We start from the raw sequence: 20269 nt of genomic DNA on the forward strand, positions 1-20269 counted from the left end.
TATACCCTAAATTGGGTTTACCATATTATACATTTTTTCAATGTGTGGTTCCATGAGAGTATATTCACATGGCTGCAAAGTGGGGTTCCAGACAATGTTTTTGTTTTGCAGGTCTGAAACCCTTTGCCCATAAAACAACCTCTTTTCTACTTCTTGTCTCTCACTTTGGACTGCCTTAGATATCATGTTAACATTAATCATTATTTGTCATGAATTACTGCCTTATTTAGCATCTTAAGATTTTTAGTAATTCAAGTATTCAAAAAGCTCAGCCATGTTGAAGCAAATGACAAGATTTTTCAGTTAAAACTGCCTTCATCAAACAACTGAGACACAGACAACAGCATAGCAGGAATTTTTTCTGAGACTGAATATTCATGAGTGTGTGTCTGTACATGTGTACACATGTGCACTCAACTGTGGCTATTCATCAATTTTTGTTAATATCTTGGTCTCTTGATTGGGTTGCTTCTACCTCTTAGATGCTATGAACAGAACTGCTGGTGAACATCTGTTACTTGTTATAATCAGAACCTGTGTTTCATAGTAGATTCTTATCTCCTAATGCTGTGTATATTTATAAGAAATTTGTGATAGTATTAACTGGAGAAGTAAATAGATCATAAACTCCATGGGGGCAATGGAGATTCTATGCTCAAAGTGCTCAAAAAGAAAACATTAAAAAAAAAAAAAACAAACCTTTGCTCTTTTCCATAGTTTTAAAATCAGTCACCACAAATTCATCTTTTTCTAATACAACTTATCTACACACTGCTAAACAAATGTCCACAATCTTGGTAAAAATGTTTAAATAAAATAAAGCCAGGCATGGTAGTGTACACCTTCAATCCCAGAACTAAGAGGCAGACATTAGCAGATCTCTGAGTTTCAGGGTCAACCTTGTCTCCTTAGCAAGCTCCAGGCCAGCCAGGGCTACAAAAGTTGAAACTATATCTCAAAAACAAAACAAAGAAACAAAAAACCCCAGCTACTCTTACATAGTATTAAACAAATATCATCTATAAAACTCTGTGATTAACCAAAACACACAAAAGAGTGGTGTTCAAATGTTATATGATCATAATGTGTCTAAACAGTCAATTAGCGATTCCTTTTATTGGACTTCTTCTTCTGCCCCTCTTTGTGCTTCTTCTTTTTCCTCCTACCACCTTCTTTGAATCCTGCTGAAAAAATGGAAGGTTCCTTCTTGTTGGTGACCCAAGGTGTTCCTTGTTCCTTGTCGTCCACAAGAGAATATTGAGTTGTACTTGAATGGGTATAGGAATTTGGTGAATAATCGTTGAATGACTGTCTTCTCCAGTTACATTTGTCTGCAAAGCCCTCTTCATTTACAAGAAAGGATCTCAACTCACTGTCATCTTCAACTTTTCTTTCTTGACGGTTCTCAAAAGTTTTCTTTGTCTTAACATTTCTTCCATTAATAACTGACGGTGTAATGGGTATATAGTTGCCCACCCCAGGATCCTCAAATGCCAGGGAAGAGACTGAAGTAAGGCTCTCATGCCCCCGAGAAACATAAGGTGAATATCCCGTGTCATAAGAAGAAAGTCTGGCAAACACTGGGTAGTCATAGGATCGGGAGAAAAGGGATCCTCTGCTTCTGCTTCCACTGGAGCTTCTTGAACTGCTTAAAAGGTCTGCAAGTGAGTCTTCAAAGAAGTGAAATGAAAATGGATCCCTTTCACCAAAAATTTCTTTAAAGACATCATCTGCCTTACGGAATGTGAAACCGTACTCACGTTCATCATCAAGATGACTTCCACCTCCACCGGTTAAGCCTTCCTTGCCATATTTGTCATAAATGTCCCGTTTTTCACCATTTGATAACACTTCATATGCCTCGGCGACTTCTTTGAATTTTCGCTCTGCTTCCTCTTTATTTTCTGGATTTTTATCAGGATGCCATTTAAGTGCTACTTTACGGTAAGCTCTTTTAATGTCTTCCGGTGATGCGTATCTCTGTACTCCTAGAACTTCATAGTAGTCCACCATGACAGTATTAGAAACGAACACCCTTGATGGTGAGCGCTGTGTTTTCCTGGCAGCTCAGGCTCAGTTGCTGGTGGTGGAGGCAGAAGTGTCTGCAAATAGGCATATTTTTACATTGAAGGCAGTGTTAGGACTGCGGGGGTGGGCCACTGCTGAAAGACTGAGGGTGCTGATTGTGTGGCAAGCAGACGGCAAGCATATGTCAGAGCTGCATTATGGTGTCATACTGGGCCAGAGATAGGGCTCAGATCTTCTAAATGCAACTTCTCCCAAGTCATTCTATGTGATCTGCAGCTAATGGCCATGACATTTCTTTTATATATTCTGACCTCCAGATTACAGACCCTTAATTACTGCATAGTTCTATGGTTTTGGTTAGTTAGTTGGTTTGGTTTTTCAAGACAGGGTTTCACTGTGTGGCCCTTGCTGTCCTGGAACTTATCTTGTAAACCAGGATGCCCTCAAACTCAAAGGTCTATCAGCCTCTGCCTCCTGAGTGTTGAGATTAAAGTTGTGCACCACTATCACCCAGCTTCTATGGTTTTAGTTAGAAAAATAAAAACTTAGAAATCTTTGTTGGGAGGAAAAAGTATTCAAGCAGTTGAAATTTTTACTTATTCTTGTCAAAAGACATACATTCAGTAGAAGATAGGAATAAGTAATTATAGTAAGAACTATGGTGGAAAATCCACTAGAAGGATAAACTGCTATGAGTGGCACCATGGGCTATGGTGTCAAGGAAGACTTCCTGGAGTTAGTGTCCTACTAGTCAAGCTTTCTGCTGGCAGAGTCATTAGAGGGGACGCTTCCATTGTAATGGGATACAAAATGGGGAAGGTAGTTCATGCCTGTAATCCCAGCATAGAGGCCAAGATAGGAGGATTGTGGAAGGTTCCAGGCCAGCCTAGGCTACAGAGGAAGACCCTGTCTCAAACTCTAAATAAGGAGAGTATGAGAAATGGATAAAATACTGGTATCATGCTCTGGTGACCCATGCCTTTAATATCAGCGATGGGGGTTGGGGGAAGGTGCAAGTGGATCTCTGAGTTTGAGGCCAGCCTGGTCTACAGAATGAGTTCCAGGACAACTAAGACTATGTAGAGAGACCTTATCTCAAAAAAAAAAAAAAACAAAAAACAAAAAACAAAACAAAACAAAACAGCAAAAATGCCCATAGCAACTTCGGAAAATGTAGTGTCTCAAATTATTGCCTTTATGTTCTCAAAAACAAATGAGAGGAGTGTGGTAGACAGAACAGAGGGCTATTTCACATTGGTTATTAGAAACTTGTGAGAAGATGGCCTTTGAGTTAAGATCAGACAGAGTTGTCAGTCAGCGGGCAGAGTAGTAGTTTCTGGAATGGCTAAGCTCATATTCTGAGGTTGTCGATGTCTGCTACAGCCCTCTGCAGACTAGGTGTGCCAGCTTGGTGCTCTGACTTCTTTTTCATGACTGCAATATAGAAGATCAGGTGTAGTTGGAAAAGTAGAATAAGAAAGTCGAAATAAAAATAAATTAGACAAGACTGTGGTGCAAGAGAGGAGAGGTGGCTAGTAGTACCAAGGACCAGGTTTCAGTTCCCAGTACCCTTCAGTAACTATAGCTTCAGGAGATCCAGTATCTGCTGGCCTCCAGAGACACTAATCACATAAAAATTTTTATTTATTTATTTTTTTGTTTTTAGTTTTTATTTTCTCAAGATAGGGTTTCTTTGTGTAGTCCTGGCTGTCCTAGAATTAGCTCTGTAGACCAGCCTGGCCTCAAACTCAGATTTTCCTGCCTCTGCCTCCCAAGTTCTAAGATTAAAGGCATGAGCCACCATGGCTAATAAAAATAGATCTTTAAAAAGAAAGAAAAGAAAACTGACTTTCCGGCTAAATTATCCCTAAGTTAAAAACACTGCTCTATTCCCATCATTTTGCTTTCCTAGAAATCCCCTTTGCTCTTCATCCCCTCCTGTTCATACCTGATTGCTTTCTGTCATGCCTCAGTTAAATTATTTTCAGTGAGATAGTAAATGTAGCATGTGGTGTAGGCTCTTTGCCAGGTCTGAACAAATTTTGCTTAGTGTTTGGTTTGGTCGTAAGAGACTGGAGGGACTGTGAAACACTTAAAACTCAATGTGAGTTCTACCTAGTGTATGTGCTTAGGCACACTGAAGGGATACATGTATCTATTGGTTATATCCTTAGTCAAACTCCCCGGTATGTTTATTTTTCCTTATTTAATTGGTAGAGCTTTCCACCAAAATAAATATTTTGTGTTCATAATGAAACTGGGTTTAAAGAGATAATTTGTAGGAATGTTACTTGTTAATGAAAATTTTAATATTTCAACTTCAGCCTGATTTCACATTCTGTTCTTTCCACTCGACTCTCATTTCTTGGACTAGAAATGTAGGGTCTCGACATTGCAAAATGTAGGACAGTCTGTGATCCAGAGAAAAGTTAGAAAATGGGGGGTGGGAACTAACCTAAGAAGCCCTCAGAAGTATAAAGGTAAGCAGGCCTGGTGGTACACGCTTTCAATCCTAACACCAGTGAGGCTGAGGCAGGTGGGTACGTGTGAGTTCAGGGCCAGCCTGGGCCCTGCCAGCCTGGATTACATTGCAAGTGAGGACTATAGTGGAACCATACCTCCAAAAACCAAACAAAAACGTACTTAATTAGGTCATATAACTTAAATAAATGACACACAGACTAGTTGGCCAAATTCAATTTGTAAGCATCAAGAGTAGTGCGCTTCTTCCTGCTGAGGGAGGGAAAGTACGGCTGTGCTGTTTTGTACGGATTGTACTTGAGGCAGGTATTGCTCACCAGTGAAGAAGTGAGATGAGTCCGATTCATTTCTTTCTATACTTCAGTACTGGGTTTTGATGTGCTAAGAAAATGGTTCACCCCTGAACCAATACTCCCAACTGTTTTTCAGTGACTGGATTGTCCCAGAGCCCAGCATGTAAAAGTTAAATGTGCCTCTGAGCTGCAGCCTGGCCTCCGACCTCTTAACTGTTCCTCTTCCCACCACTGCACTCCATCCACCCTGTTAGCATGCTGTCTCATAAGCCTGGCCACTGCACTCTATCCACCCTGTTAGCATGCTGTCTCATATGCCTGGCCACTGCACTCCATCCACCCTGTTAGCATGCTGTCTCATATGCCTGGCCACTGCCCTAGCCCTCCTGTTCTAGAAACAGATGTTTCTAGAGGCAACTAAAAAATATAAGGGGCAAAGGTTGCTGTGCTCTAGAGAAAGTTATTTCTCTGGAGGGGTAAATGTTTTAAAAATATTTAAATTGCAAGACTGTAAAGTTGTTTTTCTGGTTCTGACTTGTGGATTTTTTATATTTGGTAGTGAGAGCATAGAGGTGTATTTGGTAGTAAAAGTATGAAATGCAGTGTGGAGCTCTGAATCTTCCAATCCCAAGTGCCTGCTAACTGTGGAAGTTCACTGACATAGAAACTTAGGGTAGCGCTCATTTGGGAATGTGACTTTTTAATTTTGGAAGTTCTCTATTATAAAAGTTTTTGGTTTTTTTTTTTTGTTTGTTTGTTTGTTTGTTTGTTTTTGGTGGTGGTGACAATAGTGGGGTTTTTGTTTTGTTTTATTTTTTGGGGACGGGGTGGGGTGGGGAGGAGACAGGATTTCTCTGTGTAGCCCTGGCTGTCCTAAAACTCACTCTATAGATCAGGCTGGGCTTGAACTCAGAGATCTGCTTGCCTCTGGTTCCTGAGTGCTGGGATTAAAGGCCTGTGCCACCACTGTCTGGCTAATAAAGGTTTTTTTTTGTTTTGTTTTGTTTGTTTTTTGTTTTTTTATCTTAAAAATTAGTCAACACCTGCTCTCTTTTTCTATCTGGGCCTGATTTAAGAGCAGACATAGATTTGTAATAAGTGCATCCAGTTATCACTTGGTGCCTTGAAAGCTTAGCAAGTCATTGCATTAGTCCCCAAGGCTGCCACAACAAATACCATAATAATACCATACACTTGGCAGAATCCAAGATCAGGAGTGCAAGTCTGCACATCTATGTGTGGTGGTGTCCATCCCAGTCCATCCTAGTATGGACTCGGGTTGAGGACCCTGGAAGCTGGCTGGTTAGCCAGTCTAGCCAGATTGGCGAGTTCCAGGGTCTCTACAAATGCAGTGAAGTGCAACTGAAGTAAAGAAGACACTTGTTGTAAACCTCTGGCTTCCGCACATACATGCACACTCACATGCACATGTGTACTCACAAACTGGCATATACATCACACACAGACCCCTAACTGTCAAACACTTGCCATCCATAATGCTTCACAGGCTCTAGAGAAATCTTTATCTTGACCTGACTTACGATACTCTACTTTTGGACTGAATATGTGTTGAAGACTACTACAATCAATACTAATTGTGTCAGGATTAAATAAGATTTTGCATTGAATCTGGGTGGAAGAATAAAGTCCAAAGACTTTGAATTTAAATAATCCTATATGTGAATCTCATTTTGTCCAATGCTGTATGGCCTTAAGCAAATTGTTTTTGTGTGTCTGATCCTGATAACTCAATTGTTTGGGGGTTTTTGAGACAGGGTCTCACTGTATAGCCATGGCTGTCATAGACCTCACTATGTAGACCAGTCTGGCCTCGAAGTTACAGAGATACACTAAACCACACAGGCTTTTTAGGTGTGCTAGCAGAGGAACCTCCTGTTGCACTGGTGCATTCTTGTGTGTTCTCTCTGCCTCCTGCTGCTTCTTTACATTCAAGCACATTTGTACAAGTACCTGTAGGTATAAATTTTCCTCAACTTACTCTAAGAAGGGTTTAACCCCCTTCACTCTCACCACCCACCAGAGACATTGGAAAGAAAGGGTATTAAGATACAGAGGAAGTGGACCTGTTTAGAAATAGTTATTCGGGGCGATTCCAATCTTTGTTGTTCTCAGTCCATTCAGTAGACACCACACACGAGTCAGCAAGGGCAGTTCAAGCCAGAAGAAACCACAAGACTCACCAATTGCCCAAGCCCACAGAAGGGGCAAGAAGCCACAGGAACCTCACCAGAAGTTCTTCAGTGAGTTTTTCTTAATGAAGTCACCAGAATGCAATGTGAGGGAAAGCAATGCATGTGTGTTGTCAGCAAAGACCAGTAAGATAGAGCAAGGCAGACCAACGCTCTCGTTCCCGCAGTCTGTGGGGTCATATTTATATTCTTTCTAAACATCACACATTCTTTCACGTGTCTGCTATAGCAAAATATCCTTTCATCTGTATCTGCTTCAGTGAAACATTCTTTCACCTCTGTGCCCCAACGAAAACATCATTTGACATAACTGACTTTCCAAAGAAACCAGAGGTTTTCACTTGGGGTGCCTGCTACGATGATGTGCATTATGCTCCTTTTCTCTTCTCAAGGGGAAGTAACTTGAGTGGTTTCTGTTCAGAACAGTCTCATCACCGTCTTCTGCAATCCCACACAAATGTCTTTACGAATGACCTCACCCATCTTGTAACAGTTGCTGTACATATGAATCTCTTACTATATTTAGTACTGTGATGTTCTGTTTTGTCTCAGCTCCACCATACTTCATTATGTCTACTAGGGCAAACAATCTTGCGTCTTGCGTAGCATGTGTTCTGGTGATATCCTCAGGAAAATTCTGTTAAATTAATGCTAACTATGCTCACTTATATGTCAACTCTGATTAAGCATTTTCTCATACCTTATTTTATTAGTCTATAACATTGCAAGATTAAATGAGATAGTAAGTACTTGTTAACCTTATAGCTAACATAGTCTCAATAAAAATGTCAACTCTAGTTTTCCAAATTTAGAACATAGGCTCAGGCTACTTTTGAATTCCTTTCTGACCCTTCTTTGTTTTTCTTTGTACCTCCTCCTCCTTATAGCTCCTTATTTATAACTGTATTGGGTGTTTGTGTTTATTGTACTGTAGTAGACTAAAATCTGTGAGGGTAAAGACCTTATCTCTGCTTCTTAGGGCCCAATACAGGCTCTGGCACAGAGAAAGAGCCACATATCTATTGGAGGGAGGAGGAAAAAAATGCTAGTGTGTGTTTTGTAAGGACCCAAACTGCTGGGAATAGATAAGAGCATGTATGCAGTGAAGATGGTCATGTCCACTGTTCCATCTCATCCTTTGTTTTTCCTCAGGATGCATGTCATGTTTACAGCGAAGGTACTCCCTCCAGCCGGTGCCAGTAAAGGAAATTCCAAACCGGTACTTAGGCCAGCCCAGCCCGGTTACACATCCACACCTCCTCAGACCAGGTAAGGCCTTTGATGGTAACAACCATCTCTCTAGTTTAGACACTCTGGCTAGAATATTGCTATGCATTAAAATTTTTCTCACTAGGTATGTATCATGATTACACACTGGTAGTATTGTTAATGTGACTGAGGAGTTGAAGTTTTTGTTGTAACTAAGTTTAGATGCATCCACGGAACTGCCAGTACTCTAGTGACATCCAGTTTAGGCTGATAATGCAATAAACTGTGATTCCGAATGGCCAGTAACAAGTTTATAGTTCAGGACTTTCTGGTATGGGAGTTTTGCCTTCTTGTATATCTATGTTCCACATATGTGCCTACTGCCCTGGAGGCCATTATATCCTCTGGAACTGGAGTTAGCTGTGGTTGTGAGCTACCATATTGGTCCTGGGGACCGAACTCAGGTCCTCTGAAAACGCAGCCAATGCTCTAACCAGCAAGCCATCTCCAGCCTCTTATTTCAGTATTTTTTTTTAAGAAAAGTTCTAATTGATAGTTTCTAGAGCTATTTTCTGTAGATCCTTTGTTTCTATTTAAAATGTTAACTGTTTATTTGAAAATTTTAATTACGTCAATGTAGGTTGAACAGAATTTCCAGATGTTTATTGCTATGAGAAGTGGCCTACTCCAGCTGATTAAAGTCATGCAAAGGACTGGGAAGGTTTCTTCTTTCTCCCCTCCCCACCCCAGAGCTACCGCTAGAACACGCGCTATCACACTTGCTTGGGTTCACACTTTAGTTGTGTTTAGGAAGACTGTGATGCAGTTGTGAATAGCATCCCAGAGTGAGATACAGAGTAAAACAGAAAAGGCTATAGAGACAAAGCTAGGACTTTGAGGAGAATTACTTATTCCTTCTACCATGGAAAGATAAATGTGTATTTCTATAACTTGCTACAAAAGCACGAGTGTTAATAATGTAAATTCCCTTTAGAAATATGTTACTCTTTCACTGTTTCCACTCAGTGAATGATACCAGTGTGTCTCTTAGTGAGGACTTCCTTTGGCTGATTCTTCATCAGACTGGAATTCCCGCTGGGAAGTCTGCTGACACTCAGGAAATGCAGCTCACCACTGAAACACACAAGAAATCAGAGTTTTTCAAAGCTGTAAGGTAAGCATGATAGAAGTCAGTTGAGACTTTTTCCCCTATCAACCTACTTGTAGTTTCTGTGTAAAGGAGGAGGAAGAGGTTGAGTTGATACTTAAGTATTACCAGCTTTGAAATGATTGATTTCTTGTGGTGAAATACTTGTGGTAAGCTGCATTTCCCAGGCCTTGAACATCACAACCATACCCAGATGAGTGACTTCACGTCTGAATCACTGCTTTCTACATTCTGTAACATGACTTATTTTTGCCTTTGTCACAGATCTGACTATAGCTCTGAAAAGTATTAAAAACAACTTGAAACAAAACATCAATATTCAGTCTTTTAATAAAGATGAAAAAATATTCAGTCTTGATGCCGATCACATAGAACATGAAAATTTCCTTTAAAAGGAGAAAAATAGTACTTTGAGTAGTTTTTGTGAGTGAAAATGAAAGCTTTTTATTTTCTTTCCTCCTCCGGTTTACATGTAGGAGCCACTAAGTTTGCTTTTTTTTCCACAGTAGGATGAGCTCTGTGCTCGGAAGGATGTGGCCTCTCTTCAGTCTTATGCCATTACCTGATCAAAGTATTATGTTAGGAACAAAGATCTGTGGGACAGGCGCATACATGCACTCAGGCATACATTACATACAAACAAACAAACAAACATACATACATACATACATACATACATACATAAAATGTTTACACAAAACAGAATCGTCAATGTCTTAAAGTTTAAAGGGATCGTGTGACATGCTACTAAGCATGCAGACTTTACAGGGAAAAGGTATTTAAACATGAATCCTGTACACCTATCCACAAACAGACATGTACACATTCTTTTAATCCGTTTTAGCCAGCAGTGATAACACGTGCCTTTAGTCCTAGCATTTGACAGTCAGAGGGAGGAGGATCTCTGTGAGTTTGAGGCCACCCTGGTCTACATAACCAATCCCAGCAAGCCAGGGGTACTGGGAGAATTTACACAACTGAAGTCAACTTATGGAATAAAATTTGTCAGTCATAACTTTGCTCCAAAAAAATCTTACATTTAGCATTTAGCATAGTTACAGGAATGCCTATAACTTACAACTAACTTTAGCAAAATATAATTCCACTACTCATAAGAATACAGTTGAGTTATAGATTCATATTCCCAAGGTGTTACCCCTTAAATGTTTCTAAGTCACTTACAAACTCATCTTTCATGAAATTTAGATAAGTTCTCCCTTAAAAAAAAGAAGTGGGGGTTGGGGATTTAGCTCAGTGGTAGAGCGCTTGCCTAGCAAGCACAAGGCCCTGGGTTCGGTCCCCAGCTCCGAAAAAAAGAAAAAAGAAAAGAAGAAAAGAAAAAAAAAGTGGTTGTTTGTTTGTTTGTTTAAGACAGGGTTTCCTCTGTGTGGCCTCAGCTGTCCTGGAACTCATTCTATAGACCAGGCTTACCTCAAACTTACAGAGATCTTCCCGTCTCTGCCTCCCAAGTACTGGGATTAAAGGTGTGCACTACCACCACCTAGCCTAAGAAGTCCATCTTATAAAAGTTAATTGTTAAAGATTTGACGTTAATATCTGAAATGTTGGGCTGAAGAGATGGTTCAGCAATTAAGAGCACTGGCGCTCTTCCAGACAACCTGCATTTGACTCTCAGCACCCACATAGTGGCTCACAACTACTTGTAAGATGCCCACTTGTGTGTCAAAACCACTGGGTGAACTTTATCAAAGAAAATATACATGCCACAACCCCATAGACCTACTTCACCACATTTTAGCAAGTCAGGAGATCATTAAGGGTTATAAAGAAGGAAAGGGGAAATGAAAAGGAAAGGAAAGGGAAGAAAAGGAAAGGAAGGGGGGGGGTGTTTGCTTTTGACACAATCCTCTATGTATCCCTCTCTGACCTGGGACTCATTAGTGACTTCCTTACTTCACCTCCCCAGGTGCTAGGATTAGCACCATGTCCACCTCAACCTATTTTGTTGTTGTCAGATTTATTTTACATTATGTGCATGAGTGCTTTGCCTGTGTGTGCATGTGTGTGCTCACTCACACACACTCCACATGCGTGCCCGATGTCTGTGGATGTCAGAAGAGGGCATCAGATGACAGATCCCCTAGAATTGGAGTTTTCCTGGAAACCAGACCCAGAACTTCATAAACACTGTACATGTGTTCTCCATTGAGCAAAGCCTTCACCTCTGAATTCTAAACAGAGGCTGTCTGCTATCTATGTTCCTTACATTTATAGCTTTTTACCTAATTCATGTTGACTATGAGCTTTGGTTCACCTTTATTTTATAACTGTCATCTGGAGTTCTGTGCACTGCCAACTTGAGCTGAATTGTAAAAATGTCCTATTTGATTTCATTTTTTTATCATTTGTTGATTTACTTGTGTGGTCCTGAAACTGGAGTTACGTATGATGACAAGCTGCCATGTAGGTGCTAGGGATCAAATCTGTTGCTCCTCTGAAGGAGCAACAAATGCTCTCAATTTCTGAGTCAACTCTCCAGCCCTCTAAATCAATCTTAAGGAAGATTTTCTCAATTGAAGTTCTCTCTTTCCAGATGAATATGACTTCTGTTAAGGAGTCAGGGGGTGTTTGGGGGTGGAATCTGACCAACACAGCCCTGAATGGTCACTTCTGACTTGTTGCTGTTCAGTGAGAAAACCAAAGACCTGAGACTTGTATACACATAATTACTTGGCCATGAAGAGTGATTGTCCATGTCAGTTTCTTCTTCCAAAGTCCTATGCCGTTGCATTCCCACAGGGACACCCTTTCAAGTGTATTTGGTTGGGTTTATAGAGGCTAAAACGGCTTAGAACTTGCTATGTAGCATAAGGATAGCCTGGTTCTCCAGATCCTGCTACTTCTAAGTTCTGGAAATACAGAACCACACATGCCTGACTCTACTGTCATTTTTGAGTTTGAGTTTGAGACAGGTATTCACTTAAGACAAATGATACTAATCTAGTAATATTTTCAGTCTCTCTTACTACATAAAAAGAAATCTAATTGAGTTTGGGGGTGGTGGTTTATTTATTTTTTATGTGTTTTGTTGTTGCTGTTTGGGGGATGGTATACTGTGGTGTAACGGTATACCTTAGCTCATGTTAAGGAAACATTCTATACTGAACTCTATCCCTAGCCCTGAAAGATGTCTCCATTAATATAAAAATTTAGAGGGCAATGTATGTTTTTAGTCAGACAAAATATGTGTTGTACAATTAAGTATGTTCTGGCAAAGAAAGCCACAAGTGTAACCTAGAACTTGGTCAATATATAGAACATGTATTATCTTTTAACATTTGTACTCATAAGGATCAGAAGCTCAAGGTCCTCAACTACACAGTAAGTTTGAGGCCAGCCTGGCTATTTGAGGCTTGTTTAAAAAAAATAGAAAGGGGCAGAGGGGAGATGGCTCAATGGTAAAGTGCTTGCTGCACAGCGGAAGGCCCTGAGTTTGAATGCCCAGAACACATATACCCAGCCAGAGACAGTACTGCACATGTGTTGCCACAGCTCATGGGCCAGCTAGCCCAGCAACAGCAAACAGGAGACCCTGTCTCAAACAAGGTGGCAGGTGAAGACCAAAACCCAGAGGCTTCTAACCTCCAGTGGCAGACAGACACACATACTCAGTACTCTTGACAGTTCCCTCATGCCCTGCTGTGATAATCCTCCACCTCCATAGGAAACCATCCTTCTCGTTTCAAGATCAAAATGCCTGTTTATGTTGCCATATAAGTGAATTATGGTATGTACCCTTTCTGTTTCTTGTTTTGCTCAATACATGCAAATGAAGTTCACTTGAGTATTATTTTATTTTTCAGAAACCCATGACTCACATTACAAAGGAAACAAAATAATTTCTTTTTCCTGTCTCTGAATCAGCTCATGAACTACTTTGTATACAGTAAAAACTAATATTAAATTAGTTACCTAATATTAAACAGTTCTTTTCAGAATAGACCACCTTAAAATATCAGTCTGGTTAGTTTTGGGAAATAATTAAACAACATACCTAGAGTACAGCAAAAGTCTGCTTCTTTCCAGCCATTTTCAGTCTTTATTGCTCTTTCTCTGTGAGTTTTCTGCTTGGCTAACAAAACATGAAGAACAATCTTCTTGTTCTCTTAACAGGCCCAGCCCTAAGTGTCTTGAAGGAACTTCCTTCTTGACTGCAGTCTTAGAATTGATTGTGAGACTTCTAGTCTTTTGATTGGTTCAGCAAAGTTGTTAGAAGGGCCCCTCTGTCTTTAATTGATTCCACAAGATAAAATGCCAACTTTAGTCCTAAATCATTTACAGTTTCACAAAGGGCCAGCATGCCTACTCAGACATAACAGTTTTGCCAGAAGAAATCCAGGCCAGATGAACTGTTGGTTCCGTGATCAAAGGCCTTTGCAACTGCCAAACTTACTAATAGAGTACAAAGTTCATGCCTTCCACTCCCCTCCAGATGAAAAGAAAAGGTACCTTTCCTGTGTAAGCTTTCTCTTACCGTTTATTAGTTTACTGCTTTGAAATTTTGGAAGTTTGAAAGCATTTAACTAATGATCATTCCAAACTGTTGATAGTTACTAGACTTAGAAAAATATAGCCAATATTTTAAACATTTAAAACTTTAATCATTCTCAGGAAACTAGATTTCATAAACAAATGCTTTAAATGAGGCTGGCGCTGTAACTCAGTTGGTAGAATGCTTGTCTAGCATGCCTAGAACCTGGTTTCAGCCCCTGGAACCCTGAAAACTGGGTATGGTGATACATGTCTGTAATCCCAGCTCTTAGAGAGGAAGGCAGAAGGATTAGGAGTTAAAATTATAGCCAGTCTCTGCTTTTTTGGAAGTAGATCATCAGGACACCCTGTTCTCAGACCTCCCTGCTGCAGGGAGCTGTCACTGTACTCCTCAAACCTTACTTGCCCTTCATACACGTGCACACACACGTGTGCATGCACCCACACGCATGTGCTGCTTGGGTAACTAGAACATTTCCAATGTTGAGTAACAATGACAAACTTAACATGAATTAGAGAGTTAGCTGTGCTTTAGCTCTAATACGAAGTTCGGGTTTCTGTCCAGTAGTTCTAGGAGACTTGGGAGGCCCTATTTCAGAAGGAAAAAAAAGTGGGGATAAGTTCTTTGATAATCTGAGTGAAAGAGAGTGAAGACCATTACTCAAATTCTTTGGTCAAATTAAGCAAGCTTCATTTCTGTCGGACAGGGCTCTAGGGGGTGTTGAGGAAAATAGCATTGAACATAGGAAAAAGAGGGGTTTATGTAGCCCAAAAAACTGCAAGGTTAGGGGGCTTCCAAGAGTTTTGGGTTAGGTAGGAACTTGGCAGAACATTTCAGAATTATTCGGCAAAACATCTCTTCAGGATGGAGGTTAGGTTATAGGGTGTGGGACATGTCAGATTCCAGAAAATTCTTCAAGATCTAGTCAAATCCAAGTTTCACAGAAAATAATGGAATTATTTTGACTTTAACTTTAAAAAGTTTTGTTGTTGTTTTGTTTTTTGAGACAGGGTCTCACTATGTAGCCCCTGGCTGGGGGCTTAACTACATAGACCAGGCTAACCATGAACTACAGTCTTATGTGCGTGGGCCTCCTAAGTGCTGGATCAAAGGCATGTGTCACCATGTCTGACCTAAACATATTTTATTAACAGAATGCATACTGCAGGATTTGCTGTACTTAGTTCTACACAAGGAAGTAAAATTAGACAGTCCCAAAGTAAAGCACAAACAGTTGAGTTACGTATACTGAACATAGTTACCGAAAGAATTCCCAAGGTCGTCCTCTGATTACTAGAATCGCCCTGGGAACTATGACAAAGGCAGGGAGAAACAGTGATAAACAGGACATAAAACCTCCAGGATGGATGCGAATGCGGTGATGTTTATCACAGCATCAGAAGGCTAAATCTGTAAATGTTTACCAATGTGGGGGTTGTCCAGAAGTGTGGGTCCATTCATGCCGGTGGTTTCATAACCCCCCCAACACACACACACGCGCGCACACAACACACTCACACGCACACACACGCACACGTAACACAGAGTCGGGGATGCTTATAGAGGCCAGAGGTCAGCTTCAGGCGTTCGGTTTAGCACTCATTTGCAGACAGAGATCTCAGTGGACCTGGAGCTGTTAGTTCAGTTAGACTGAATGGCCAGCAAGTCTCCAGGATCTTCTGTCTTCCTTTCCAGCACTGGGATTATGTGTGTACCAACTTGCTTATTTTTACATGGACACTGAGGATCCAAAGTGAGCTCCTCGAGCTTGAGACAGCTCTCCCTGGCCCCACAGCTCTCCCTGGCCCCACTGCCCTTCTTTTCTTTTCTTTTTTTTTTTTTTTTTTTTTTTTTTTTTTGATACAATCTCACATCGAGCTAGGCTGGCCTAGAACTCACAAAGATCCTATCTCCGGGCTCTGCCTACCAAGTCCTGATAAAGGTATGCACCAACCATGCCTAGCCCAAAGCTTCCTTTTCTTTCTTTATTTTTCTCTTTATGAAATTAATTATCAAAGCATATACTCCTTAAAATTCAAGGAATACAAGAGCAAGCTAAACACAGATTTTCGTGTGTTCTAATCTCACTCCCAATAGAGTGCTGTGAAGAGAAGTTTGCTTCTTTTCTAAAATTATGTGTCTAGTTTTATTCTGGACCTTTTCACACCGCGCTGATCCATAGTTGTCTTTGCATATTTACACCTGGAGATTGGCCACTACTGGGAGACTTAATAGTGCCATAGTCCTTACATAGATTGAATGAGTTGATACAGGGTAGGTAATGCTGTACTTGAGTGGGCACTCAGAAAGCATCAGGTATTTCATATTATTGGAAAGTTGCCACAGATAGCAGAGTTTAGTTTGTGGAGATTGGAAGTCTACAATGTGAATTTAGCAAGGAAGACTGGGAGTCCAAAAAGTATACAAGAATCTATAAAGACACGGAGCCTCTTACAGTATGCCTTTAGCCATGTTCACAAGCAGTAGGAGTCTGCCTAATAGATCACCAGGGACAGCAGAAAAGAAGTATGGCCGGAAACATACAGGAGCATAACAAGCCCACACCTCTTCTGAAGTAACAGATTCCAGCTCCCATGAGGTAGAAATGTCAGTAATACAGATCACTTCCCTCTGTCCTTGGTGTGCCATAGGTCAGTGTGCTCTTGAACATGGAATGTGTTTCTTCCTCAGACAAGGCTGTTGGCAACAGCAGGTGAAGGCTGACAGCATATACTTTGGTAAATTACTCTCTCTTAATTTTTAAGTTTTTATTTTTCAGTTGTGTGGATGTGTGTCCGTGAGTCCATGTTTGGATGCCAGAAGCTCTGGAGCCCCATGAGCTAGGGTTAGAGGCAGTTGTGAGCCATCTGCCATGGGGAGCTGAGAACCTAACAAGTCTTCTACAAGAGCCATCTCTTCAGCCCCTGACTGATTGTTTTGTTGGTTCTTTCGCATTGGAATATAGAACGAAAGTAGGCAGTTTCTATTTCCTGAAGGTTCATCCAGGCATCAACACACAACCCTTCCCGACAGCTGTTAGTTGAGTTGAGAGAGACAGACAGAGAAGGAAACCTAGCACTTTGAACTTTTACGTCAGAAGTTTGCATGTGCCCATGTGCAGTTTAGAGAAGAAAAAGAGCCCAAGAGATTCAAGAGATTCCCTAGGTTTTGTTCTTAAGAACCATATGTATGGGAGGGGGGCGCTGGGTTACGGCTCAGCATTTTAGAACACATTTGCTCCTTCAGAGGATCTGGATGGAGGCTTAGAACCATCCATAAGTGTAGTTCCAGGAGATCTGATGTACACCTCTTTGTACACCAGACACAGACATGGTGTACATAAAAACATGAAGAAAAAACCCATTCATGCAAAATAAAATAAGCTTGCAGTGGTGGTACAATACTTGTAATCCCATCCAGCACTCGGTGGTGGATCTCTGCGTTCAAGGCCACCCTGTTCTACAGAGGGAGTTCCCGGACAGCCAGGGCTACACAGAAAAATCCTACCACAAAGTAAAATATAATAAATAATAAAAAATCTAAAAAGGGAAAAGGGCCAAGCTTTAAAACCCAAACAGTTTTTGGGACCAGCATGGGAGAGGCCTGATCCTGCAGATGTTTTCTGAACATCTGGGTCATGTAAATGTCCTCCCTCTCACAGTAAGTTAATGAGTGAATAAGTGAATGTAATTCCAGATTTAAAGAGGAAAAAGGGAACTACAGTCTGTATTTGATTTTCACCACAGTCTCAACAAATTGATACGATTACTGTGGCTTTTAGTGGATATGCCTGGCTCACTGTAAATACAAGACAAAGGGTGACAGCTCTTGCTAAAAAGATACAGTATGCCTTAGGAATTCAGAAAAGATTCTCTGGTTGGTTGTGGGGGGAGGGGTTGGTTTTGGTTTGTTTGTTTGGTTGGTTTGGTTTAGTTTTAGTATTTAAGACAGGGTTTCAATATGGAAGCCCTGAAACTCACTTTGTAGACCATGTCAGCCTCAAACTCAAAGATCCACCTGCCTCTGCCTCCTGAGTACTGGGGTTAAAGGTGGGCACCACTACCACCTGGCTGAGATTTTTTTTTTTTTTTTTTTTAAGAAATCTTGAGGGGTTGGGGATTTAGCTCAGTGGTAGAGCGCTTACCTAGGAAGCGCAAGGCCCTGGGTTCGGTCCCCAGCTCCGGGGAAAAAAAAAAAAAAAAAAGAAATCTTGAAATTGGAGAAAATTCTTTACCAACTATATAACAAAACCTATAGACGATCAGCAAACATTTATTGAGTCTACTATATTCCAATTCTGTACCTTGGTAATATGTTGAACAGATGAAAATCTATGTCATTGTGGAAGTTGCATTCATTTTACAGGAAAGTCATATAGAAATAATATATCAAAATGTATTTAATACTGAAATTTCAGGGAAACTTTGACTATGCCTAGCAGTTCCTACCAAGCACATGATGATGCCCTGAGAGGCTGGAGAGCTCAGCCTGAGGCGCTGACTGCTCTCGCTGGGCATCCAGGTTTAGTTCCCACCTCCGCATGGCGGCTCACAGTCATTTGTACTTACAGTTCCAGGGGACCTAACAGCTTCTTCTAACCTGTGAGAGCTCCAGCATACATGCGGTACATAGACATACATTCAAGCAAACACCCAAACAGGAAAAGTAAATAAATATTTTTTAAATAGTATTTGATTAGATGAATGAAAGAAGGAACCTAAGAACTATACTAAATCTTATGAGATCATAATTACAATTTTTTCCAATGTAATCACATTTGACTACAATATTACAGCAAAATAAAGACCTGGATTATTTTAATTCCTTGTGTGCTATATCATCAATTAAAGAATGATTGCATATGCCCCCATCTAATAGTAGCAACTTTAGATACTCAGCAGTAGATCCAAAAGCATCATTTGACCTTTTTCTTTTCTTGCCCTTTCCAGGGGAGGTGACACCAGGGCTATCTCAGGTGGAATATGCACTTCGAAGACATAAACTTATGGCTCTGGTCCACAAAGAAGCACAAGGGCACAGTGGGACAGACCACACAGTGGTGGTGCTCTCTAACCCTATACACTATATGAGCAACGACATCCCCTACACCTTCCACCAAGACAACAGCTTCCTGTATCTTTGTGGATTCCAAGAGCCTGATAGCATTCTGGTCCTTCAGAGCTGCTCTGGGAAGCAGTTACCATCCCATAAGGCCATGCTTTTTGTGCCTCGGAGAGATCCTGGTCGAGAATTGTGGGATGGCCCCCGATCTGGCACGGATGGAGCAATAGCCCTAACTGGAGTGGATGACGCCTACCCGCTGGAAGAATTTCAGCACCTGCTACCCAAACTGAGAGGTAACTGGTAAAGCCAAACCGTAGGCCATCCAGCCTTCCTTGAAGAGACATGTCCATTGTAGAAATCAGAACGATTGCTAACTGTGGTGGTGCTTGTTGTGTCCCAGCATCCCAGCACTCAGGGAGACTGAGACAGGAGCATCTGTAGAAGTTTAAGATCAGCTTAGGTTAGATGATAAGACCCATCTTGGAGCTGAGGGAATCCTCAGAAATTTCAAGCTCAAAAGCATTTTCTTTCTGTCCTTTCAACTTCTTACATACATTGCTGCCTTTGTTGTTTGGCAGTCAGATTTCACCTGAGGCTGGAAAGGTGACTCAGTGGTTAAGATCACAGGTGGGTGTTCCAGAGGACCGGGGTTTGGTTTCCACCCATAGATAAACCTGGGCTTGGCATGCCTTCAATCCACAAAGTGGCCTCCTGGTGCCTCAGAACCATACTAACTCCAGTCCTTGGGGATCTAACACCCTCTCCTGGCCTCTGCAATTTACTTAACCTTTTGTAGTTAAATCCTCACAATACATGTGTTTCTTTACATGAGTACATCATCGCTGTCTTCAGACACACCAAAATAGGGCATCAGATCCCATTACAGATGGTTGTGAGCCACCATGTGGTTACTGGGAATTGAACTCAGGACCTCTGGAAGAGCAGTCAGTGTGCTTAACCACTGAGCCATCTCTGCAGCCCAATACATGTATGTGTTGCCTAAAAGTGTCTTTCTCCCCACCTACACCATTTCTTTAAAGTTTGTTTAAGAGTGAGAGTGTGTGTGTGTGTGTGTGTGTGTGTGTGTGTGTGTGTGTGTGAGAGAGAGAGAGAGAGAGAGAGAGAGAGAGAGAGTAATATGGAGGGGACAGATATGCCACAGCATGTGTAGATGTCAGAGGGGATGACTTTACGGCATCACCTCTCCTCTCCCACTGTTACACAGTCCTGAGGTCTAGCTAAAGTTAACAGCCCAGTACCTTCAGTAAGTATTCTTTTTGTTTGCTGGAGTTTTTCACTAGCT

General features: G+C 41.1%; 2 protein-coding genes across 6 annotated transcripts in view; one reads left to right on the plus strand and one right to left on the minus strand.

Moving 5' to 3' along the window:
* Positions 1-20269, plus strand: part of Xpnpep3 (X-prolyl aminopeptidase 3) — a 52537-nt gene that overhangs the window by 5656 nt on the left and 26612 nt on the right. Inside the window, exons 1-3 of one of the 5 annotated variants that reach the window (XM_063264263.1) lie at positions 5667-7063; positions 8165-8281; positions 18852-19259. In XM_063264263.1, the coding sequence (XP_063120333.1) occupies positions 8170-8281; positions 18852-19259 (520 nt within the window). In that variant the 5' untranslated portion in view covers positions 5667-7063; positions 8165-8169. Of the gene's footprint in view, positions 1-5666; positions 7064-8159; positions 8282-9247; positions 9396-18851; positions 19260-20269 lie in introns of those variants that run through there. The other 4 variants (XM_006242121.5, XM_039079904.2, NM_001130582.3 and 1 more) reach the window with 4 other exon arrangements.
* Dnajb7 (DnaJ heat shock protein family (Hsp40) member B7) lies at positions 833-2147 on the minus strand. Its single transcript, NM_001130510.1, has one exon. The coding sequence runs from the start codon at positions 2011-2013 to the stop codon at positions 1102-1104; it is 912 nt and encodes a 303-aa protein (NP_001123982.1). The 5' UTR covers positions 2014-2147; the 3' UTR covers positions 833-1101.

The sequence above is a fragment of the Rattus norvegicus genome, chromosome 7 (assembly GCF_036323735.1).
Source record: "Rattus norvegicus strain BN/NHsdMcwi chromosome 7, GRCr8, whole genome shotgun sequence".
Taxonomy (NCBI): domain Eukaryota; kingdom Metazoa; phylum Chordata; class Mammalia; order Rodentia; family Muridae; genus Rattus; species Rattus norvegicus.